At 48.3% G+C, this 25,760-nt stretch overlaps 1 protein-coding gene across 3 annotated transcripts in view; it reads right to left on the minus strand.

The window, feature by feature from the left end:
* ASH1L (ASH1 like histone lysine methyltransferase) overlaps positions 1-25,760 on the minus strand; it is a 76,809-nt gene that overhangs the window by 46,219 nt on the left and 4,830 nt on the right. For all 3 annotated transcript variants that reach the window (XR_013341318.1, XM_021532166.2, XM_021532165.2), the window contains exons 2-3: positions 23,122-23,632; positions 6,499-11,248 (exon numbers count right to left, since the gene is read on the minus strand). Coding sequence is in view for 2 of the 3 variants with exons in the window: in XM_021532166.2 (XP_021387841.2) it covers positions 6,499-11,248; positions 23,122-23,532 (5,161 nt within the window). In the remaining variant the exon portion in view is untranslated. The remainder of the gene's footprint in view (positions 1-6,498; positions 11,249-23,121; positions 23,633-25,760) is intronic.

A 25,760-nucleotide genomic window follows, 5' to 3' on the forward strand; every position in this document is an offset into this window, starting at 1 on the left:
TCCAGCTCTCCCAGTCTCTCTGGATGAGCAATCCCAGTTTTCCCAGTCTCTCTGGATGAGCAATCCCAACTCTCCCAGTCCCTCTGGATAAGCAATCCCAGCTCTCCCAGCCCCTCTGGATGAGCAATCCCAGTTTTCCCAGTCTCTCTGGATGAGCAATCCCAACTCTCCCAGCACCTCTGGATGAGCAATCCCAGCTCTCCCAGCCCCTCTGGATGAGCAATCCCAGCTCTCCCAGCCCCTCTGGATGAGCAATCCCAGTTTTCCCAGTCTCTCTGGATGAGCAATCCCAACTCTCCCAGTCCCTCTGGATGAGCAATCCCAGCTCTCCCAGCCCCTCTGGATGAGCAATCCCAGTTTTCCCAGTCTCTCTGGATGAGCAATCCCAACTCTCCCAGCACCTCTGGATGAGCAATCCCAGCTCTCCCAGCCCCTCTGGATGAGCAATCCCAGTTTTCCCAGTCTCTCTGGATGAGCAATCCCAACTCCCCCAGTCCCTCTGGATAACTGATCCCATTCAGGGATCTGTCCCAGCATTCAGGGCATTGGGAAGGAGGTGAAGCCCTGGGTGGCTCTGTGCTGCTGAGCCCATCCCTCTGTGCTGGAAGGTCACCTCATCCAGGAACAGCATTCCCTTGCCCTCCTTGGGCAGAACAGCTCACCAGGAACTGCAGACAGGTGAAAAGCCAAAAAAGAAAACCCCCAGGATTTTAAAATTCTTTAGATTTGCCCCTTGCTGCGTTGCTTTTCCTTTACAAGATCCTGCCACAATAAAAAACACAAATATTTCTGCTCCAGTCCATCGTGGCAAAGCTGTTAAAGCCCTGGGGCCTAAACAAGTGAGGATGATGATTATCTACACGCAGAGCAGCACTGGATTTTAGGCACCTGCAGAACACATTTCACTCTGTGTTCCCAGCACACATGGCTTGCTGGTACTTGCTAAATCCTTGGGTGATGTCACCAGGCAGCAGGAAGCACAATTGCCATGCCTTGAGTTAAACCAATTTTAGAAAGATACAGAAATCCCACGACTGCTGCAGGGTGAAGGGACAGGGCTGGGAATGGCAGCTCTGCTGAGAACACAAGCTATTTGTTTCCCTTTTTACACTGTAAATATTTTCTTACAGTAAACTGTTTTATTTTCCTAAAAATTCGACTTTCAGAGAATCCCAGTTACGCTTGAAAGCAAAGGCTGTGGGAGTCGTGAAAATGTCATACAAAAATCTGGTACTGCAGTTATGAAAATGCTGAGATATTAAAAACTCAGATCGGTGTAAAACCCCAGATAAGCAAAAATGCACGTGGTAGTGCAAGAGGAGAATGTGCATATCCTGAAAATATTGAGAAGACAAAATCCAGGATGCAAAAACCCCAGATTTTTGCTGTTCCACTTCAAAATATGGTTCATCATGAACAAGCCCTTCCCTGCCTTCCTCAAAGAATCCTCCAAAAGGTGACAGCAGGACCCTGAATTTCTGACCAAAATCAAGGCCCAAAATTCCTCCCCTGCCCACGGCCTGGGGCTTCAGTGCCTCAAGGGAAACCCCAAGAGCAGGGAGACAAAACAATTCCTGCTCTAGCTGGGGACCAAGGCCAAATGATCCAGATCTCAGCCCAAGAGCACAAACAACGTGGGCTGAAGAGAGAAAAAACAAGGATGGGACTGCATGGGCTGGAGCTGTACTTGGATAATTAGCTCTAATATGTTAATGGACCAAAACTCATAAAAAAGTGTGAGACTCATCTATTTTTGTAGCCATTTTGGGTTGGGCTGCCCAAGATGGATCTGTTGAGGTCTCTTAATAAATTCCTACTTTATTCTTTAACTCTGCTCTGCCAGCAGGGCCAGGACAGCTGATCCCAGGATATTCCACACCACGGAGGGTCTGATCCAGGGGGGGTGACTGGCATTCCCCAATTTGTGCTGGGGAGTGGCTGCACTGGGCATCACTTGTGCTTCCTGGGGTTTATTCACAGAATCATGGAGTGGTTTGGGCTGGGAGGGACCTTAAATCTCATCCTGTTCCACCCCTGCCATGGTCAGGAACACCTTCCATGATCCCAGGTTGCTCCAAGCCCCAGTTGGTGCTGAGCATTTATACCTTGTGCTTCTTGGGCTTTATTTCCCTCTGTCCTTTCCATGACAATTATTACTACTGTTATTATTATATATCATTTTATTTCAATTATTAAAGAGTTCTTAACCCATGAGTTTCACTTTCTTCTGACCCTCTGGGTTCAGGGAGCTGCTGTAGCAGGTCTGTCATTCCAGGGTGACTTTTCCTCCTGAGGAACTCCAAGATTCATTGAATTAAAAAAAAGTCTACATTAACCAAATCCCCTGGGAGCTGGGATTGAAAACGGAAATTAAACAGTGGGAGTTAGTGTTCGGAGTGAGAATGGACTGTAAATTCATAACAGAGAAAGAGGGAGAAGGTTTTGGAGGTGGTCCCTGTGCCGGTCCCTGTGCCGGTCCCTGTCCCGAGCGGTCCCGGTCCCTGTGCCGGTCCCTGTCCTGAGCGGTCCCGGTCCCTGTGCCGGTCCCTCTCCCGAGGGGTCCCGGTCCCTGTGCCGGTCCCTGTGCCGAGCAGTCCCGGTCCCTGTGCTGGTCCCTCTCCCGAGGGGTCCCGGTCCCTGTGCCGGTCCCTGTCCCGAGTGGTCCCGGTCCCTGTGCCGGTCCCTCTCCCGAGGGGTCCCGGTCCCTGTGCCGGTCCCTGTGCCGAGCAGTCCCGGTCCCTGTGCTGGTCCCTCTCCCGAGGGGTCCCAGTCCCTGTGCCGGTCCCTGTGCCGGTCCCTATCCCGAGCGGTCCCTGTGTCCATCCTTGCCTGGGGGTTCCCGGTCCCTCCCCGAGGGTTCCCGGTCCCTGTCCCGAGGGGTCAGCGGTGGCACATCCCGGGGGCTGCCACCGCCGGTGCTCCGGGAGGGGCCCCTGTGTGACACCCGCAACCCCGCTCAGCATCCCGGGACCCGCTCAGGTGTCCCCTCCTGGCTCAGGTGTCCCCGGTCCCGTCCCGGTGCCCCTTCCCGGCTCAGGTGCCCCCGGTCCGGCTCAGGTGTCCCCGGTCCCGTCCCGGTGTCCCCAGTCCCGTCCCGGTGTCCCCTCCCGGCTCAGGTGTCCCCGGTCCCGTCCCAGTGTTCCCGGTCCCGTCCCGGTGCCCCCGGTCCCGGCTCAGGTGTCCCCGGTCCCGTCCCGGTGTCCCCCGTCCCGTCCCGGTGCCCCGGTCCCGTCCCGGTGTCCCCCGTCCCGTCCCGGTGTCCCCCGTCCCGTCCCGGTGCCCCGGTCCCGTCCCGGTGTCCCCTCCCGGCTCAGGTGTCCCCGGTCCCGTCCCGGTGTCCCCGGTCCCGTCCCGGTGTCCCCTCCCGGCTCAGGTGTCCCCGGTCCCGTCCCGGTGCCCCGGTCCCGTCCCGGTGCCCCGGTCCCGTCCCGGTGCCCTGGTCCCGTCCCGGTGGCCCGGTCCCGTCCCGTTGTCCCCGGTCCCGTCCCGGTGTCCCCGGTCCCGTCCCGGTGCCCCGGTCCCGTCCCGGTGTCCCCGGTCCCGTCCCGGTGCCCCGGTCCCGTCGGTCCCGTCCCGGTGCCCCGGTCCCGTCCCGGTGCCCCGGTCCCGTCCCGGTGTCCCCGGTCCCGTCCCGGTGCCCCGGTCCCGTCCCGGTGTCCCCGGTCCCGTCGGTCCCGTCCCGGTGGCCCGGTCCCGTCCCGTTGTCCCCGGTCCCGTCCCGGTGCCCCGGTCCCGTCCCACCGGGCTCGGCGGTTCGCGGCAGAGGAGCGGCGGGGCCGCCAGGGGGCGCTGCTGCCCGCCGCTCCCGCGGCCCCGGGGCGGGAACGGGAACGGGACCCCTCGGGACAGGGACCCGCACCGGGACCGGGACCCCTCGGGACCGGGACTGGGATCCCTCGGGGAGGGACGAACACAAGGACCGGGAATCCTCGGGACAGGGATCGGAACAGGGACCGGGACCCCCCGGGAGAGGGACGAACCAGGAACACTCAGGCAGGGACGGACACAGGGACAGGACACAGGGACAGGGACCGGGAACCCTCGGGGAGGAACGGACACAGGGACAGGGACCCCTTGGGGCAGGGATGGACACAGGAACACGGATCCCTTGGGGCAGGGATGGACACAGGGACCGGGACCCCTCGGGGAGGAACGGACACAGGGACAGGGACCCCTTGGGACAGGGACTGACACAGGGACAGGGACCCCTTGGGACAGGGACTAACACAGGGACAGGGACTCCTCGGGACAGGGACTGGGAACCCTCGGGCAGGGACGGACACAGGGACAGGGACCGGGACCCCCTGGGAAGAGACGGACACAGGGACCGGGAATCCTCGGGACAGGGACTGGGACCCCTCGGGAGAGGGACCGGCACAGGGACAGAGACTCCTCGGGACGGGGACTGGGACTCCTTGGGCAGGGATGGACACAGGGACTGGGACTCCTTGGGCAGGGATGGACACAGGGACAGGGACCCCTCGGAATAGGGACTGGGACTCCTCGGGATAGGGACGGACACAGGGACCGGGAAGCCTCGGGAGAGGAACGGGGACTCCTCGGGGCAGGGACTGGCACACGGTCTGGGGCTGCCCCCCGGTAACACCGGTTATCTCAGACATGGGCAAACCCCTGCCATCGGCCAGCATCGTAAAAAGAATTTGTTCAGCCAGTTTTATGTTCAAAATGCGGAGCTGAGGTAGCATTCCATGGTTTTTCACATGGAATACGCTGAAATAAAGCATCACAAACATTCCCTATGGATCCCAAAGACCCATTCTGGATGGTTCCCTGATGCTGATCCCTGACTGTTTATTCCAAGTCTCTGATCCTGCACCTCTCCACCATGCACCTACACTGCATCTGGTTTTATAAATAAACAATCACTGATGCACCAAAGATTTTCTCTCCATCTGTGCCTTTCCTTTAATCTTTAATCCATGGTCATGGATTCAGAATCACCATTTGGCACCATGGCTAAAACCTAAACACCCCAAACACAACATGCAAACTGGCATGGATCTCCCCAGTCTGGCATTTCCCTTTCCTGAGGCTTTTTACCAGATGTGGTTTAAGTTTTCCAAGTGATGTGGGGCACTGGGAGCTCATTGGGAACGAGCTGGACGCCAATCCAAGTGCCAGCCTCACAAAATATCCAGGCTCCAGGTGGGAATGGCCTGGAAGTGACATCCCAGCTCAAGGAATCGCTCAAACTTCCTGGCGCAGGCAGAGCCTTCCCAAAAAGCATCTCTGCCCTCCCCCTCCCTTGGGTCATTCCTCACACAAACCCAGGTCAGATGATTCACTCCAATGGAAAACATCTCCCAGTTCCCAGAGCTGCACAGGTTCCCACAACCAGTTCACTCCTCGGAACCGAATTTAACCCTCTGAGCACTTGGAACTTCTCTTTCCATCGCTGCAGGAGAAGCAATCTCACGGTTCTGCTGCCCTCTCCACACTCCTCTCACCACCTCAAACAATTTCAGTAGCAGCACAAAGAGATATGAATTTGTCAAAGATCCAATTGTGCTTAAAATAAAGAAGGAAAACACAAACCCCCCAAATCAAGAGAAAATCCCTGTGCATACACAGGTGTGCAGAGCAGAGGAGGTGGCAGCAGGCATCAGAGCAGGAGTATCCCAGGGGAAAGGAGAAAGATGAGAGCCAGGAATGTGAGGAGGGATTTTTCAGTCCTGGTACCTGGTTCTTGCTCTGTGAAATATTAGTCACAACGATTTAAACTTCAAGGGAGAATTCAGGAAGATGGGAAGGGAGAAGCAGCTCGGGCTTCCTTCACACACTGGAAGCAGGCAGGAGCACAAGCTGCACTTGCCCTTTTGCAGGTTATCTTTTATTTTCCTTAATGTTATGCAAATGACAAGTTCCTGTTCCTGCTCCCCCTGTTCCAGTTTTGCTCGGGGCTGTCAGTTGCATTTCCCAAGCATGAATAAATCCCAAATTTCTAGGTTTGGTCTCAGGCATCCCCAGCATCAACCCCGGCTGTTCTGAGGTGTTGCAAGAGGCCTCAAGGCAGGGATTGAAAGCTCTGTTGCAACAGAGATTGTGGAATTACCAAAATGGAGTTACAAAAGGAATAGGAAACAGTTTCTTAAATGAAAACATTACTCACAACAGTAGCAGCAACACTCGATCTGAACCAAACCAAACTTCAAAGAGAAAAATGGCTTTGAAAATATCAAAAATCGTGAGAAACTTTCCCAGAAAATTAAAATTGTATGGAAAAAGCAAAGAGCTTTGCATGAGAAAGCATCCTTAGCCTGTAAGGAAGCAAGAGGAGCCTGCTGGGAGGAGGAACAGAGTGCTGTGGGTGGCTCTGGGGGAGATCCCCTGCGCTGACCCTGCAGGAACAGAGCCCCAGCGAGGGCAGGGCCGGAGCCGGCGCCGATCCCTGCAGAGCCACAGCTTCACCTTCCCCCTGCTGCAGGTGTTTGGTCCAAGAGAACCCAGCGAGCCCCGGGGAAAGCCCGACTCCCTTACCTGCCAGTGGCTTCTCCAGGGCAGCAGGCACGGGCTCCTTGCGCAGGGGCCGGCTGAGCGCCGCGTCCTGCCCGCCGAACAGTCCGGGGCTCTCGGGTAACTTTTTACGTCCGCTGGTGCTGGCAGAGCTGGTGACTCTGCAGCTGCCTATTGCACTTGTGAAAAGGTTTGTGTGTTCATCGCTGCTGGCCGCCTCCGAGCTGGGAGTGAATCCCCCCAGGGACAGAGCTGGGGAATTTTCGGAGCAGTCTATCTGCAGAGGGGTCTGCAATCCCAGCGCCAAGGAATTAGACTCCGAAGGTTCTCTCCTGACCCACTGCTCGTCTCTGCTCAGCAAACCCTTGGAAGGTGACAGGTGAGGACAAGACATGTGGCATCTGTGTTTCTCTTTATGTTTGTACCTGTCTCCAACAGCCTCCTTCCCAAACCTGTAGCGCTTCAAGGACTCCAGAACCGTTCTGGAGGAGCTGTTGGCCGCGATGGTGTCCATGGAAACCTGGGGCTGCTCGGAGGAACGGTGCTCCCGGTGCTTGTGGCGGTGCCTGTGCTTGTGTTCCAGCATCCAGCCGTAGGCCATCTCGGGTGGGACGCTGGGGTACGTGCTCATGGACAGCAGAGGAGTCCTGCTCGTGGTGAGGAAAGCTTCCTGGCGCAAGAGTTTATGCTTCTTCTTGTGGTATTTGGTGGGGTTGAGAAGCAGGTGGCCTGTATGCATGTAGGAAGGTGGGGGCAGGGGGGTAGTGAAAGAAGGAGAGGGTGGAGGAGGGTAAAGAGTCGGAGGGTACCTTCCATAATAACCTAATCCTATGGGAGCAGCTGCCAGGGGAGAAGGGGAGTAAGGCATGCCATAGGAGGGGTAGAACCCGGTGCTGGACAGGGGAAAGCTGAGGCTATGCATGAAAGGCATTTCTGCCATAGCTTCCCGCATTTTTGGAGGCCTGCCTCTCTTTTTCTTTAAATCGGGTTTTCTAATGTAGTGCAAAGGATCTAAAGGAAAAGTAGGGTGGGTGTAGAAACTATTGAAATTTATCCTGAAAATGGTAGGCAGCAAATCTCGGGGTATGAAGTGGTGACTTCTGTGGGTTATTCTAATTTCACTTAAACGACTTATTAACTCCTCTAACTCGGCGAGGAAATCAGGGTCCTGCCTCCCCCGGAGCTGAGGGTACTTCTTTTTCCTTTTTCTCTTCTGCCTCTTCATCTTGTCGTAGCTGAGGTAATCGTGGCTGCGGCGCTTGCACTTGTGCTTGTGCTTTTCCTTCAGGTTGCTCAGCACGGTGGAAGTCTCGGGTGGGATGAGGGCCACGTGGTCGAACGAGTGCCTCTTCTTCTTCTGCCCGCAGAACTTCTCCGCTCGGTCCGAGGTGCTGTTGTTGTCCGTGCCTATCCCGCTGTCGCTGGGGATGGTCTCGTCGCTGTGGGACTCGCTGACGGGGGACGGGGTGGCCTCTTTGAGCGACGTCAGCTCGCTCAGGTGCGACGGGGAGTTGGGCAGCAGCGTGGGTGGGGACAACCTCCTCCTGCCCTTGGCTGCTTTCTTCATGGCCAGCGTCTGCACCACGCCGCCCTGCCTGGGGTGGAGGTGCAGGTAGGGCACCGAGCTGGGCTCGATGAACCCTGCCTCGCTGCTCACGGGGCTCTGCCCGCCGCTCACGGCCGAGGACTGCGAGCAAACCGGCGACGGGAGGATCTCCGAGGGGTTCGCTGCCGAGGGCAGCAGGTGGGGAAGGACTTGTCCTAGGGAGGTGCCAGGAGCTTGCTGGGCAGACTTCTCCAGAACCGTCAGGCTGGCAGCGCTGCTGGCTAAAATGCCGTTCAGGACAGCTTTAGGTTTCCTCCCTCTCCTTTTTCCTATGTAAATTGTTCCTTTCTTGCTGACGTTGATTTGCTGGCCTAGTTTTGAACCGAATGTGGCAGCGAGAGTTGACACGGTGTTGTGGAGCTTGGATTGTATCTTCCCTTTGGTATTTGGTTCCACTGTACTGGACAGAATCTGATTCAGAAGTTTCTTTCGCTTCAGAGTTTTCATTTTATTTATTTTTCGAATGATTGTTTTCATTAACTGTCCATTATTTCTCTTGGCAACTTTTCTGTCTGAGTCTACTTCCAAATCACTCATGCTACAAATACTGGGGCTTTGGACTTCTTCTGGCCCTCGGAGCTGGTCCTTCCTCTCAAAGAACTCCCCGGGTCGATGCTGTTCACCGTCAGGCCCCATCTTGCTCGAGTTCTCTGTTCCAACAAAAGGTGCCACAGACAGAATAGGTGGTTTCATTTTAATCGACGACCGGATCTGCCTTTTAGGTCTCCCTCTCTTTTTAGGAAAAGCTTGTCCAGATAAGCTTTGTTTTAGGGAGGGAATTTCGACTTCGGGCTGCAAAATTGGAGGTTCTTGCTCTTCTTTCGACTGCACTGAGAAGACTTTTGATGCTGGGATCTTAAGAGTTCTTTTGGGGGGACCTTCGAGTTCTGGCATTTCCTTGGCTTTAGGTCTTCCTCTCTTGGGTTTGTATATGTCAGGTAAGAAATCATCCGACATGCACAAGCTAGAGGGTTGTTTGTGAGCGCTGTAGAACTTCTGAGTTTGTTTGTCAGTCTCAGCCAGCAGTGCCAGAGACTGTCCACTAGCTTCATTCAGCTTTGGCAACTGATGTTTGACAAACTCATGCTCCACAAATGAGGACGAACCAATGTTCTTCAGGAATTTGGCCTGCTCCAAATTACTGCTCGATAGTGCAGTGTATGAAATGTTTTTAAAAAGCTCTGACCTTTCTAGTTCCAGACCCTTTGGAGGTCGGCACGCGCTTCTTGACACCACTTTAGTCCATCGTGGCTTCCTTCCTTTTCTTTTCTTTAAAGGTTTTGATTGCTGAGTGCTGCTCAGGTTTTTTGCTCCTTGGCAGGATTTCTCGGATGCAGCTATTGCACCGATCTTGAGGAACTGCTTGCTACCAAACAAGCTGGTAAAACTAACTACTGAAGGGGTGACAGTAGCGTGGATGCTCGTCTCAGCTGCCAAAATGGGCTTTTTCCCTGTGGGAGGACTTGTTCTTGAAGTTTCCACGTAAGATGCTTTTGAATCGCTTAAGTCTTTCTCAGCACCTTTAAAATCAGTGCCGAGGGTGTGGTTCAATGTCCTGTTCAGACTCAGCAGGGAGCTGTCCGAGGAGAACGGCGTTTTGCCCATGGGATCTGAAATGCCTTCCAAGAGCTCTGCCGTGGAGCTTAAGTGCAACGAGTTGGACGCCAGCTGGGAGGAGGCTGTGGAGAGGCTCCTGTTCAGGGTGGGGACAGACACTGTGGGGGAAGGAGATGGGAGATTCCCCTCTCCCACTGCGCTGAACGGGGACTTGGCTGTCGACACCTCCGAGGCACCTCCTGTCCTGAAGTCTGGTGAAGTGCAATAAACTGGAGGCTGCTTTTCGTGCTTCGACGTTTCATAAATCCCTTTTTCACTGGATGAGTAGGCATCCTGTGGAACACACATTCCTTCATTGAACATCTCTTTGCCTACATCAGCGATTTCTTTCCGAATTGAAAACTTGTCCAAGATACTTTCTTTGCTCTGTCTCATAATGTGCTTCTCAAAGGTTTTGCTGGTAGTATTTTCCTTCAGTAAATCCGCAGGCTCATGGCTTTCAAGGCTACTGAGGTTTGAGTTGCAAGGAAGCTTAAAGGGCTCTGAGGAGGGCATGAGGGAGTCTGCTTTCAGAGTTCCAGAGTCCTTGTTAGCCAAGCCAGCTGGACTGCCAATCCCTGCTGGCTTCTTCCCACAGTCCTTGCTAACCAATCCCACAGGACTGCTGATTCCTGGCATCTTCCTCCCAGGGTCCTTGCTGACCAGTCCCATCGGGCTGCCAATCCCCGGTGTCTTCCTTCCAGAGTCTTTGCTAACCAGAGCTGTGCTGTTCCCAGGCCCTGGCATCTTCCTTCCAGAATCCTTGTTAAGCAGACCTGTAGGACTATTTATTCCCAACAGCTTCTTCCCAGCATCCTTGCTCACCAATCCTGCTGGAGTGCTGATCCCTACTGGCTTCTTGAGAGGCTCTTTGTTAGTCAGTGCAGCTGGAGTGCTGATCCCTGGAAGTTTCCTCCCCGCATCTTTGCTGATCAATCCAACTGCAGAGCTGGTCACCGGCTGCTTCTTTCCCAAATCCTTGTGGACTAACCCTGTTGGAGTGCTGATCCCTGGAGGCCTCTTCCCAGAGTCCTTGCTTACCAATCCAATTAAGGGGCTGATTGCTTGGGGCTTCTTCCCAGAGTCTTTGTTAAGCAGTATGGCTGCGCTGCCAATCCCTAATGGCTTCTTCCCTGAGTCCTTGTTCACCAACCCAACAGCAATCCCAGAGCCCGGCAGCTTCTTCACCAAATCTTTGTTAACCAACCCACTCGTGGTTATGGCTCCTGGCAGCTTCTTCCCAGAGTCTTTCACCAAACCAGATGTAGCTCCATTTCCACTTCCTGGCTTCTTCTGCTTTGTTTTGGAAGACTTGGAAGGAGGACAAGTTGCAATAAGTTGAGCCAATTTTTCCGTGACGGTTGTTGCTCCGTTAATTTCTGTTCTATCCTTTAAGTCAGAATTATGGCTACTGATAAGAGTCGGAGGAGATGACTTTATATAATCTGTCATTTCAGAATGCAGTGGGGAAACTTTCTTAGATAAAGGGGTTGGTTCTACTTCGATACCTTCTTCCACGTGTAACTCAACTGATGCAACTTCTCCAGCTTTCTTGTAAGACTTTGAAGGGTCCTAAGAATTAAGAAACAAAAAAAAAACCCTTTAGGAAGAGGGTACAAAGAATCAGTTTGAGTAACACAGTATCTTTTTATGTTTAGGTGATTAACACTTGATCTGGTATCAGGGTTAATGTATAAATGTTAATTTGTATTAAAATATATTATATATATATATATAATACCTATATAATATATATCACATATTATAGATATATCTATAATATATTATATATAAATATATAAAAATATATAAAGATATATATAAATAAATATATAAAAATATATATATAATATATTATAGATACATATATAATGTGTATATAATGTAGATATATAATGTATATATTGTAGATATATGTATATATAATATATATATAATGCTATGGCATAGGACATATATATACACTTATATATGTATATATATATACACATTATAGGTTTCATGACCCTATTAATTTTAAACCAAACAACAGTAATATCAGTAATTTAAATAAGCAAATAAACATAATAAAATAAACACATTCTGCAAATAATAGTGACATTCACATCTACAGCAAAATTTTAAAACGGTGGGCACGCTGAGGCTTTGCTGATGTTAACAAAACCCAAACTCCCTCCCAGCCCGGAAATACAAACCATTTAATCTGTCCCCCAATTACTACAAATATCCTCTGAAAATACTGTTGATGTTTGTTAATAAAAACCCACCAACAACAAAGTGCTGGGCTATTTATAGTGTGAGAGCACTTGAAGAGCTCCCACGGAGCTGAGCAGCAGCTGAGCAGTGCCCTGGAAGGGCTGGCACTGTCACCCTGTCCCTGCACAGCCCTGCTGGCAGCTCAGCCCCTGCACCAACAGCTTCTCCTGCCAGCACAACACTGACAGTCAGGAAAATAAGCGAAATAAGTCCAATTCTTCTGTTTGAATGGAGGGGAGGGAGTGGTGTTAATGCACACACACGGAATAGCTGAAACTCGCACTCATTTCCAGTTCAGACCTCACCCAACTTGAAATTTATTCTGTAAAGGTTAAAATCAAAAATTGCAATACCCAATTCCTTCATAAATCCTACTGAGAGCATCTCAATAAATTAATCTTTGATTTTAGAAGGATATTCTTTACACACAATGCCCAAAACATCTCTGCAGTGCAGGGGACACGTCCAGTCCACGCAGGGGCTGGGAATGGAAGGCTCTGACCCTCGATGAGATAATTCTGCCCAGGGCTCTGATGTCCCCAGCACAAGAAGGACACAGAACTGCTGGAGCAAATCCAGAGGAAACCATGAAATTGCTGAAGGGACTGGAGCACCTCCCCTATGGAGAAAGGTTGGGAATGTTCAGGCTGGAGATGAGAAGGTTGTGTGGAGACCTCAGACCTCACAGGAAAAGCTGAAGGGGCTCCAGGGAAGCTGGAGAAGGATCATTCATCAGGAACTGGAGTGACAGGACAAGGGGGAATGGGTTCAGACTGAAAAAGAGGAAATTTAGGTCGGATATATGGGAGAAATTCCTCCCTGTGAGGGTGGGCAGGCCTGGCACAGGTGCCCAGAGCAGCTGTGGCTGCCCCTGGATCCCTGGCAGTGCCCAAGGCCAGGTTGGACAGGGCTTGGAGCACCTGGGACAGTGGGAGGTGTCCCTGCCCATGGCAGGGGGTGTGGAACAAGCTGGGCTTTAAGGTCCCTCTCAGCCTAAAGTCACTGTGATGCTGTGATTTTGTTCCCAATTTGAAAACCTCCTGAGACCTAGCAGAACAAACACTAAACACAGAATGAAAAACATCAATGCCACAGCTGCTCATCCCTCTGCAAGACAAACTGCTATGGCAGTGACTTCCAGCACTTGATTACATTGCCCTGATCCCAGAGCTGTACCTATGGCAAACACCTACGGATGCTGAAGGAAGGGGCAGCCTGGATTCCCCTGGAATCCAACTTTGGTGCTGATCACGAAGAATTACGTTCTGGATTTGTGCCTGGATCCAGCTGAACACTGCTGAGATGAGCAGCAGCTGTGTGGGCAATGTGGGAGCCTCTGCAGCGACCCCCAGGCACCCCAAATCCAGGGATGGGGCAGGAGGGGGGTCTGGCACCCACGAGTCAGCATGACACCACCCTGAGCCTGCAATCCAACTGCTCCTGGAATTCCCTGGGACAGACCCTGAGTGCCACTAATGAGCATTAAAGCCTTCAGAGAGCTGCATCCTACTGCTACAACCTGAAATTCTGACAAGAACTTTGGAAGAAAAATCTCCTTTGTTCAGCCAATTTCAAAATTCCACCTCAATACTGACTTGGGAATTCAGCTCCTCATCCCTGTATTTGCACTCCAGACTCTTCCTTCTTTTTTCTTTTTTCAGCCACCCCCTGGGCCAGGCTCTGTGGTGCTCTCACACTGCCACTGCTGGGTATCCAACACCACTTGGCAGGCTCTGCTTTTCCCTGCTCACCTCCACTTCCAAACAAAGAGCTTGGAGGTTTGAGGAGACACTTAAATAATAAATACATAACTAACAAAACCCTTCCAAACACCAGCTTTGATCTGAGCAAGATGCCAGGATTCTGAAAACAAGACTTTAGCATCAAACACAGATCCTTTGAAAGCTGAAGGCGTGTGCCCTGGAAAGCTTCTTTCTCATCTAAGGGTGAGTGAGTTTTCCAAGCACACTGAAAACTAATTCAAAGAACATGAAGAGCAAAACAGGAAGCATCTAGTGAGATGTCACTCAAGAAGTCAAAAAAGTCTGTCATTTTTTTCAGCATTTTTAAATCCAAAATTCTTATAAGGGAATTTTTTTTCCCCATAAATATACTTAATAATCAGCATGATTAAAATAAACATTTTGGAGGGAAATTTTTAAGGACAAAATTTCATCCAGTAACCTCTAACAGAAACATTTTGAGATGTTTCCTTTGGAGAAGGTTGCAGTGGCTGCAGAAACATAAAAAAACCTCCCAACATCAGCCACAGAGTCAAAGCATCTTCTTGCAATTCTGTATCATTAAAAATTTCAGATTTTTGGTTGAAGTGAATAGCAGGTATTGCTGCCATTGCAGACAGAGACCAAAATCAAACTGCAATCATGCACAGCCCCAGACTTCAGGAATAAAAAAGGACATTTTCTCTGCAGAGGCAACAGAGGAAGAAGTGGACTCCAATGCTCATATACTGAGGGAATCAGGTAAAATCACCTTCAGCCACGTCAGCCCAACTCTCCCATCACACACACCCTGTCCTGGACACCCCCTGGGAAACAAAAAAAACCCCAGGACACTCCCAGGAACCCCCCTAAACACAGGGGGGGTTTGGGGACACATCTCTGAGTCCCCCCAGGACAAAGCCCTGGACACAAATGCCAGACACCCCCAGAACAAAAAAATCACAGAACTCAACAGAACTCAAAAGTCACAGAATCACAGAACTCACAACTCACAGAATCACAGAACTCACAAAATCACAGAATCACAGAACTCACAAAATCACAGAATCACAGAATTAACAGAACTCGCTGAACTCACAACTCACAGAATTCACAGCTCACAGAACTCACAGAACTCGCTGAACTCACAACTCACAAAACTCACAGAACTCACAGCTCACGGAACTCACAGAACTCACAACTCACAGAATCACAGAACTCACAGCTCACAGAACTCACAGAATCACAGAACTCACAGAACTCACAGAACTCACAGAACTCACAGAATCACAGAACTCACAGAACTCACAGAACTCACAGAATCACGGAACTCACAGAATTCACAGAATCACAGGATCACAGAACTCGCAGAACTCACAGAATCACAGAACTCACAGAATTCACAGAATCACAGAACTCACAGAACTCACAGAATCACAGAACTCACAGAACTCACAGAACTCACAGAACTCGCAGAACTCACAGCTCACAGAACTCGCAGAACTCACAGCTCACAGAACTCACAGAACTCACAGAATGACAGAACTCACAGAATCACAGAACTCACAGAATCACAGAACTCACAGAATCACAGAACTCACAGAATCACAGAACTCACAGAATCACAGAACTCACAGAACTCACAGAACTCACAGAACTCACAGAACTCACAGAACTCACAGAACTCACAGAACTCACAGAATCACAGAACTCACAGAATCACAGAACTCACAGAATCACAGAACTCAACAGAACTCAACAGAACTCAAAAGTCACAGAATCACAGAACTCACAGAATCACAGAACTCACAAAACTCACAGAATCACAGAACTCGCAGAACTCACAGAACTCACAGCTCACAGAATCACAGAACTCACAGAATCACAGAACTCACAGAACTCACAGCTCACAGAATCACAGAACTCACAGAACTCACAGAAGTCACAGAATCACTGGGTTGGAAGAGACTTTCAAGATCATCGAGTCCAACCCAGCCCCAACACCTCAACTAATCCATGGCACTGAGGGCCACATCCAAGCTATTTTTAAAAAATCCAGGGATGGTGACTCCACCACCTCCCCAGGACAGCCCTTCCTCCCCCTTGGACAGATGTGCAACCTTTGAAATAAGAAATGTTGACTTAGAAATGCCATGGAATAGGACAGATATTTTTGAGAGAGAAATGGAACTAGAAACAAGCTTTAAAGCATGGCTTTGCAAATAAGACCAGATACTTTGGAGACATAGAACTATGAAAGATGTATTGTAGTAGGATTTACAAGGGGTAATTTTAGATTACTTGCTTTAAGGTATTTACAGCATAGTGTGGCTAAAGCTGATAGGTCAAGAAATGCTTATAATGTATTGTAATTAGGAAATTATTAGCTTCTGATTGTAATTACATGAATTATAACACCTGTATTGTCTCACACTTCACATGAGACTGCAAATGGAATAAAAATTTTTAAAACGCCTCTCGGCTGCCCCATCAAAAAAAAAGAGAGGGATAATCCAACAGGACACACCTTGAGATACACCCCTAGGATATCCCCATCAGGACACACCTCGGGATACAGCCTCAGGACAACCTGTACAGGACATACCCTGGGATACACCCCCAGGACACACCTTGGGATACAGCCCCAGGACACCCTGTACAGGACATTCTCTCCAGGACACACCTTGGGATACACCCTGGGATACACCCTGGGACACACCCTGGGATACAGCCCCAGGACATCCCCTCCAGGACACACCTTGGGATACAGCCCCAGGACGCCCTGTACAGGACACACCCTAGGATACAGCCCCAGGACACCCTCTCCAGGACATCCCACCAGGATACACCTTGGGATACACCCCCAGGACATACCCTGGGATACAACCCCAAGACACTCCCTCCAGGACACACCTTGGGATACACCCTCAGGACACACCCTACAGGGATACACCCCCAGGACATACCCTGGGATACAACCCCAAGACACTCCCTCCAGGACACACCTTGGGATACACCCTCAGGACACACCCTACAGGGATACACCCCCAGGACACCCCCTCCGGGACACACCCTGAGATACACCCCCAGGACATCCCCATCAGGACACACCTTGGATACACCCTAGGATACAGCCCCAGGACATCCCCTCCAGGACATCCCACCAGGATACACCTTGGGATACACCCCCAGGACACCCTTGGGATACCCCCCAGGACACACCACATAGGACCCCCCCTCCAGGATGTGACACCCCACGGTGTCCCAGTCTGCGGCCACGGGGTCAGGCTGAGCTCAGCCCAGCTCTCCTGCGGGTGTGGTGGGTGTAAATCTCATTTACACCCTGAGCAATTGTCCCTGCAGAGCTCCAGAGCCCAGCTGGGCAGGGGGAGCAGAGCACTGTCACCTGCACAGGGACAGCAACACCGCGTCTGGGAGATGGGGACACAGGCCTGGAGCCAAGGCCAGGTGACAAAGTGTCCTCAGCTCCTGTCACTGTCACCATCAGAACTGAAGGATGGGACCATTTTCAAGTTAAGAATGATTTATTCCAGAGGTAAAAATCAGTCTTAGAAGTTGTGAGATTTTAGAGGAGTAAGTATTCAGCTATAGCTCAAGAGTAGTCACAAGTCTGTTACAAGATAATATATAATTTTATAATAATAGATAATATATTATTATATATATATTACTATATAATATATAACTTTCTAAACTAATATAATAACTATTAACTAATATAATAACTAATAACTAATATAATAACTAATAACTAATATAATGACTATATAGCTAATAAAACTTTCCAAATGAATATATAACTTTCTAAATGAACATATAACTTCTCAAACAAATACATAACTATCTAAATGAATATATAACTTTCCAAACTAACAGACAGTTGCCACAGAACTTATTTTGCTTTTCTAACTTATCACCTTTACTTAACTTCTGCTGCACTGAGGATACTAATGGCTTCTGTCTCCCTTTTACACATATGCTACTCACAGCTTACTCCATACACCATTTTATGTATAGTTTCTTATGTATTTAAAGCTAATTTTACTTTCAGCTACAGAAACATAAGGTGGTGACTTTTCTGCTTAATATCTGTGTGTTGTATTTTTACATCAATCCAAGCTTCTCCTAAGGCTGCAAATCAAACCTTTCCTCTGCCTGTGGAAGTTTCTATTTTTCTGATTCCCACATATTCCCATGGAGCTGTAAATGTGTCCCTGTCTCCTGCCAGCTCCTGGTGCTGCAAGCTGGGCATTCAACATTTCTTTAATTCCTTCCTGAGCCCTGCTTCCCTTGGACAAATGCAGTTTTCCATCAGGGAAGCACAAAGTCAGGTTTTAATCAGACACATTTTGTGAACGCTGTGGAAAAAAAAAGAAAACAACGTCAACATTTCCTGAATGTTTCACCTGCTCTCTCCTCCTCTCTCTACGAGCAGCTGCCTCAATGTTGCAATCAAATGGACAATGCCATAAAAAAAAGACTAAAACATTTTTCCTGGAATTCTGTGCCTTTTCAGCCCAAATTTCAAGCCCTGCTCGACGTTCCTGTGGTGTCAGCTGGAATGAAATGGCTCATCTGGGCACAAAGCTCTTCAAAAGGGCGAGATTACCTTGCATCAAAAAGCATTTTGTGCTTTAAAAACTGAAACATTTGTTCCTGTGCAATCTTTAGTTCAACTGTCTGATTTCAGAACCCATCCAATAAAAGTAGTGCCCCAAGCAATTGCATAAAACACATGAAGTTGCCATATAATTGGCATTATTCTTAGTTTGACACTGAGCTGAACTGAAAATTCCTTATCTCCTATGTGAATATACAGTTTCTTGACCTGCACCATTCATCTGAGGGATAATAATATTATTATTATTATTCCAGGTTATTTTGATATAAACCATTAGCAGGTTATGATTGCTGGGGACATGGGTCAGTGGTGGCCTTGGCAGTGCTGGGGGAACACTTGAACTCCACCATTTTAAAAGTCTTTTCAACCTAACAAAATTCAGTGATTCCAGAATCATCACAGGCACCAACAGCAAAAAAACCTCTATTTTAAAAGGGGAATCAGGGTTTATTACTACTAGATCATGATTTAGTGCCATTATCATTGGTATTTATGTGCAAAAAGGTCAAGGGTAGCTGATGTCTCCTGAGAACAGGGACATCTATCAAGTCTGGTGTCCTACTTCTCAACAAAACCCCAGTTGCAAAATACAAAATACCCTCAGCCTCCAACACCTGAAGTAGTTAGAAGGAACCAGCCTGTTAATGAAAATGTTGTGTGGTATTTCCTGACAGCCACTGGCAAGCAATAAGGATTTTTTTATGCACATAAACAGATTTACCCATTATTATTTCGGTTGTTGGACTTCAGGCCAATGCTCAGACTACAATTCAGAGCATTTTGAGGAATCACAGGAATTGTTTTGTAGTTGTGGCATCAACATATTCTAGGCAATTCCTTAATTAAAAATGCTGTTTATTTTTCACTTCCATGTTTTAGGCTTTTCTAAAAGTTTGAAAAACCAGGAAAACAACGATTCTGTGGAATTAGTCCAAGACAAAAAAACTTTTGCCCCAGAGCCTGCAGGAAATATTCCTGAGCTACCCAACAAGAAAATTTAATCAATTCTTCCTATTTTAAACTTTTTTGGCTTGAAACTTTTTTTGGTGGGTGGCTGTGATTTCATCAGCAAACTTCCCTGCATGACCAAAGGCAAGAGAAAGAGCTGCAGAATCCTGCACTCAGCATTTTCACACAGAACAAGGAGATGGAGCAGGACGAGTCCCAACCTGCTGCCCTTGTGTTTCCACCGAGTGAGAGTTCCACAGGCTGCTACTGTCACTTCTTGCCTTTTATGTGCTAAACCATTCCTACAAAATAACAGGGGTAAAATGTCTAGTTTTGTTCAAAACTCAGGTTTTTGGGCTTAGCACAGCAATGTCTGCCTGCTCCAGGACACTTTTTGAAAGAATGAAATCCATATTCAGTGTCAAAAAGCCAACTGAACACTGCTAATTTTGTTTCTTGTAACACCTGGGAATGTCAGTCATTCCTGGGTTTCCCTTTCCTGCTCTGTGAAAAAATATTTAGTAACTTTTATGTCTACGTATTTCTGGAGGACAAATTTTAAATACACAAGGGAAATTCTCCACTGAAAGGGTGGTCAGGTATTGGAACAGGTTGCCAAGAAAGTGGTGGAATTACTATCCCTGGCAGTGTTGAAAATCAAAATTCAAAGGCGTGGATGTGGCACCAGGGCTCAGTGCTGGGAACTGAGCTGGATTCCATCATTTGGGAGGTCTTTTCCAACCTGAAGGATTCTGTGATTCCAACTTACATCACCCACCCACACCCCTTCAGACTGGAGATAAACCCTCTATTCATATCTCTGAAGATACTCCCCAAGTTTTATGAGTCCTGTCAGCACTAAACTTGAGGGAAAAAAACCTGTCAGGGATGGCAGTGCAAAGGATTTTCCTATTATTTTCATTTTAACACTGGTATTCCCAGGAGGAGAATTCCACTACTTGTCTTCGTCTTTCAGTGGTTAACTGTGTACACTGCAAGTGCTAAATTTTCATTCTAATTCTTCATTGCTCTTTTAAAAGAACAGAAAGTTCCTTTTCAGAGCTCCAAGTAAAGCCACACCTGGCTCTGAATGGGTCACATGCTTGCTTGCCCTCCTCTGCATCCACAGCAAAAATTCATGGATAGCTTTCTTTTGCTGAAGTGTAATTTGCAGTGCTAAAACTCACTTTATTACATGGCAGTAAGACAAAAAAAAACAACCCTTGGGTATTATATTCAAAACATGTGATGGTTTTCAGCCATCACTCCCATTCATTTCCACACAGACACTTCTAATCCCTCTTCAGGAATCAGCAGGATGTTGTTTAGTGTCATTTCTAACAATCCAAAGTGCAAAATGGCAGCAGGGAACAGACAGACTTAAACATCATCTCAGAACAAGTCAGGAGAGAGCAGAGGATCTAAAGTGAGTTATCGTGAGTCAGGGATTTGAAACTCTTGTAAATAATGCAAATTTAATGCAACAGATCTGCATCCAGGGCTGCTTGCCAGGCAGGAGAGCAGTGACTGCACTGAGAGGAGCTGCAATTTAAAACTGACATGGTATCAACATGCATCACATCAATAATACTCTACACCATCACTAATATCTGCCTCCCTTTCTACTTTCCATTTGAAATGGGATGCACCTCTGGAAAAAAAAAAATCCTGGTGTATAAACAAAGATGTCAAGGATGAAGAATCCCTGCTGTCACCATGAGAATTTGAATATTGATTATTTTCTCTGGTAAAAACTCCCAGGGCACGATCTCTTGATGCAAAGAGAAAATCTCCAGACACAGTGGTGCCTTTTGAGTATAGAACCAGGGAATTGTGGAATTTCCTGAGCTGGAAGGGACCCACAGGGATGAAGCTCCTGGCCCCGCACTGACACCCCAATAATCCCAGCCTGGGGATCCCTGGGAGTGGTGTCCAAACTCTCCTGGAGCTCTGGCAGCCCTGGGGCTCTGCCCATTCCCTGGGGAGCCTGGAGAGTGCCAAGCACCCTCTGGGGAAAGAATTCCTGACACCCACCATAAACCTCCCTTGATTAACTTAACATTAAACCTCCCCTGAACAAGAGATTTTCAGCTGCAGGGGCCACCTCAATTCAGACATCAAGAGAAATCACTGGTTGGATATTCTAGACTGTTGCAATATTCAACTCATTTCAACAGAGTCTTGTCAAAAAAAAAACAAACAAAAAAAATAAAGAAAAAGGAAAAAAAAAAACATCAGTGTAATAACAAACGGCCATCGACTCTTCTCATGTTTTTCAAGCCAAAGTTAGAAACATCATTAGAAATAATAAGCTTGTTCTGAAATGGAAGAATGTAAAACAAAGACCACTGCCAAAGTTTTAAGTTACGCAACGTACACTTGAGAATTTCTCGTTCAATGGGCTGACACTACAAACACCTCTGCTTCCAGTGGAGGAAAACACCAGTGTCAGTGCACTGTAGAGCCTGGAAAAGGCAATTTTAGTCCTTACATGTAACATCCAGCACACTTGTTTTGTAAGCGCATCATTTATTCCTCAGAATCCCAAAATCCCACACTGGCTTGGGCTAAAAGGGATTTTAAAGATTTCATTCCACCCCCTGCCATGGGCAGGGACACTGTCCCAGGTTGTTCCAAGCCCTGTCCAACCTGGCCTTGGACACTTCCAGGGATCCAGGGGCATCCACAGCTTCTCTGGGCACCTGTGCCAGGGCCTGCCCACCCTCTCAGGGAGGAATTCCTGCCCAGGATCTCATCCATCCCTGTCTCTGGCAGTGGGAAGCCATTCCCCCTGCGCTGGCACTCCAGGCTTTGGAAGGCCACAACGAGGTCATCCCCAAATTTCACTTCTCTTTAAGGTGATTCTTCCTCAAGGCAGGGTATGCCAGGGGAAAGGAAAAGGGCTGGGTATGTCAGGCACAAATTACCTCAGCACAAGGTGAGGAATTTTGCTTCCCCTTGGGCAAGTTCTGCCTTAGGAGATCTGCCAGGAGCCCTGAGAACAGAAATCCATTTCCTGGAGAAATGGAAATTCTTCAGCCTTGGGAAGCTCTGGAGCAGGAGCCCCCTGAACAGAAAACCCCTGCAAAGGAAGGACTCCAACTTCCAGGGATTCCCTGGATTCCCCTGCTGAATCACCTGGCACAAGGATATTCTAACACTTGATTAATAAAACTTTTATGTTTATTGGAAAAAAGAGCAGACTGGAACCAAACTCTTCAAAAATTTAGCATCTATGCTTTTATATTAGTAATCCTTGCCATTTATCCTGTTTTCCCTACCTGCTACTGCTGCTCTTGCTGATCTCATCACGGAGATCATAAAAACAAATCCTCGAGGCAGGGCCACTTCCTGGTGTTTGGAAAAGCCCTGGCACCTCTCTCCAGCCACTGCATTTACATGCAGTTATCACCAGGCTGGTTTCTAACTCGTTTGGAAAAGTCCATCTTACTTGTCAGACCTTGCCTGAGCAGTGACAGGTGAGACACAACAAAACAATTGCTTCTAACAGGGGAAAAAATAGAAATCCAACCAGCAGAGACAAGCACAGCACATCCAGAGCCTCATCCCAAGAAACAAGATACCCAAACCCCTCCACAGTTACAGAAAAGAGACTAAAAATCTCCCTATTACTTTTCAGAAATGAACCCACTTCAAGTGAACACCGCTGTTGAAACAACAAATTGGCACACTGTGAAAAGAGCATTTTTCCCTGCTAGTGACCACAAAACAAAACCATTTCTAACACCAGACACTTCAGTATCAGAGGTTACACGAAAAAAACCCAGCAGAACACAGTGGTGCAGAGATGATGAAGCTTTTAAACACAGCCTAAATGTACCGTGACTTGCAAATCACCCCTCAGCCACATCACTCACTTGCTTTGAAGGACAGTGCTCGCTCTTCTCCTCTGTCATCTTCCCACTCTTGGGGGCCCTTCTTGGCTGCTTGATGCTGGTTTTTATGGCAGGCCTACAGACATAATTCTCCAGGTTCTTGGGAGGCTTTTTTGTCCTCTTTGCTTGAAGGCCAATCTTCAGTTTGAGGTTTCCCTCGGAGAAGTTGGTTTCTTTCACCGAGAACTGCTGCTGCGCATCGCCCAGAGCCTCGCTCCTGCCGCTCTCCTCCCTGCTCTTCTTCCTCCCCTCCTCCTCCTCCTTGCTGCAGCCTTCGAGCTCTGCTTCCCCTTTGCCCACCAAGGTGCCAATGTTTACCACAGAGGGGCTTTTCCCAGAAAACCCTTCAGAATCAGAACCCAAGCCTAACATAGCAGTATTCCGAGGGTCCATCACAGGCGGAATATTTGCCTTTGGGTGATTTTAGGGAAGATTTACAGAGATATGTTCCTCAGGAGAGCTGTTCCACTATGGGCAGTCAACATCTTTCACTCTGTGGGAGGAAAAGACAGACAGCATAAACTTGGATTTTCTAGTAGAAATTAAACTAATATTAAATAAAAGCAATCTTGAAATCTAAAACCAATATAGTTAACAATAACACAGAAAACCAATATATAAAAATATAATGCATAATAATATATAAGTATATATTAAACCAATTAGAATATATATATTAGAAAATATATATAGATTAGAAAGCAAACAATTGTACCATATAATTAGAAAGCAAATAATTGTATTTTAGACAAGCACAGCAGCTGATAGTCCAAGACACCGACGCTTCCAGTCACTTCCTTCAAAATCACAACTAAGCTGTAAAACACTTTTAAATAGTAAGTGAAAAAATAAAAAGTATGTGAATATTATAATTTCCAAATTATCCACGTGACACTTCCAATTATGGCTAGAGAGTTCGATATTGATCATCAAAGTAATTTTTTTATTTATAACCAGAGCCTGGTTAGTCCCGGTCTTGCTGCATCTAAGGAAGGGGCAGGCAAATGAAACCCATGAGAAAGCATCCAAAGCCCAGCAATATTCTGGTTTTAATTATCTGAGCCACCAGGAAAGCTGAGCCTGAGCCACGTGTGCATCAGTTTACAAACACGCCACAAAATCCGCTTGTTAGTCAAGGACTTTGCACAATTCGGGAAGAAGGATGGGAGAACAGATGCCAGCCCCACCAAACATTCACACACTGCTTTGTGCTTCCTGAAGCAGGGGAAGAGGGAAATCCACATTTCCATCAGCACAGACACTGTTAGGAATATAGAATTGACCTATTTAGCAGAAAATAATAGAGGGGAACCTTTTCATCTTAATACAGTAAATTAGAGTCAAGCTCTAAGTTTGTGAGGGTCCCCAGAACCTTGTGAGGCACTGCTCACTACAGAGATCCCAAGCTTCCCTCCCTGCCAGAACACAAACCAAACCTGTGCTCCTGGTAATTTTATCATGCAGACAAAAATCCCAAAATCCCAGAACTGTTTGGGCTGGGAGGGACCTTGAAGATCATCTCATCCCAGTGTGAGTGCATTGTAGAGCCTGGAAAAGGCAATTTTAGTCCTTACACGTAACATCCAGCACACTTGTTTTGTAAGCACATAATTTATTACTCAGAATCTTGGAATCCCACACTGGCTTGGGCTAAAAGGGATTTTAAAGATTTCATTCCACCCCCTGCCATGGGCAGGGACACCTCCCACTATCCCAGGTTGTTCCAAGCCCTGTCCAACCTGGCCTGGAATCCTTCCAGGGATGGGGCAGCCTGTGCCAGGACCTCACCACAAAGCCATTCCCCCCTGTCCTGTCTCCAAACATTTCTAAATTCTCTCTCCATCTTTCTTGCAGGCTCCCTTAAGGCACTGAAAAATTATTTGTTGTGGGGGCATTCTAAGGAGAAAATGCTTAAATATCTGCAGCACTTAAATAGCTTGATCATTTTTGAAATGAAATGGATCAGAAACAGGTCTGAAAAAACACTGATTTGCTGAAAAAAGTGCACCACAGGCACCAAACCAGCCTGAATCTCCTGTCCTTCTCTTCCCAAAAGTCATTAAGGCTGAATGGCATGGAAAGGTGATCTCAAAATGAGTTTCCAACAAAGGTCTCAAGGAGCCCAGCACCTTTCTGTGATGTTTGGCACCCTGGCAGGAGCCACAGCTCCCCCATGCCAGACAAAAATCGGGGAAGCAGCAGCAAGGAGCTGCTTTTGGGGTGGCTCAGGAGCGCAGGCAGGGGAAGGGTTTGAAAGGATCAGGAATGTGAAAGGAGACACCAGAGAGCACCAAGGCAACTGCAGTGGACACAGGTTGGAGGACAGATGCCAGGATTAGTGGGGGCAGAAGAAATGCTGCTGGGAACACCAGATGCAGCCAGTCACAAAGCCAGGCTTCCCTGGCTGCGTCCTCAGAGAAAACAAACTTATTTCCATGTGTTCTGTGCACGTTCTTCGTGGGGTTTCTAGCTGCTGCTCTGGCTTTCCAACTACACACATCCTCAGAAATCAAACCTGTTATTATTACTCATAAGACCAGGGGTAATTAGATAAAATCTCCATTTTACAAGGAGAAATAAAGGGTAGAGCAGTGTGACATGGACACAGAAAGTGAGTCAGT

The sequence above is a fragment of the Lonchura striata genome, chromosome 33, assembly GCF_046129695.1.
Source record: "Lonchura striata isolate bLonStr1 chromosome 33, bLonStr1.mat, whole genome shotgun sequence".
NCBI lineage: Eukaryota > Metazoa > Chordata > Aves > Passeriformes > Estrildidae > Lonchura > Lonchura striata.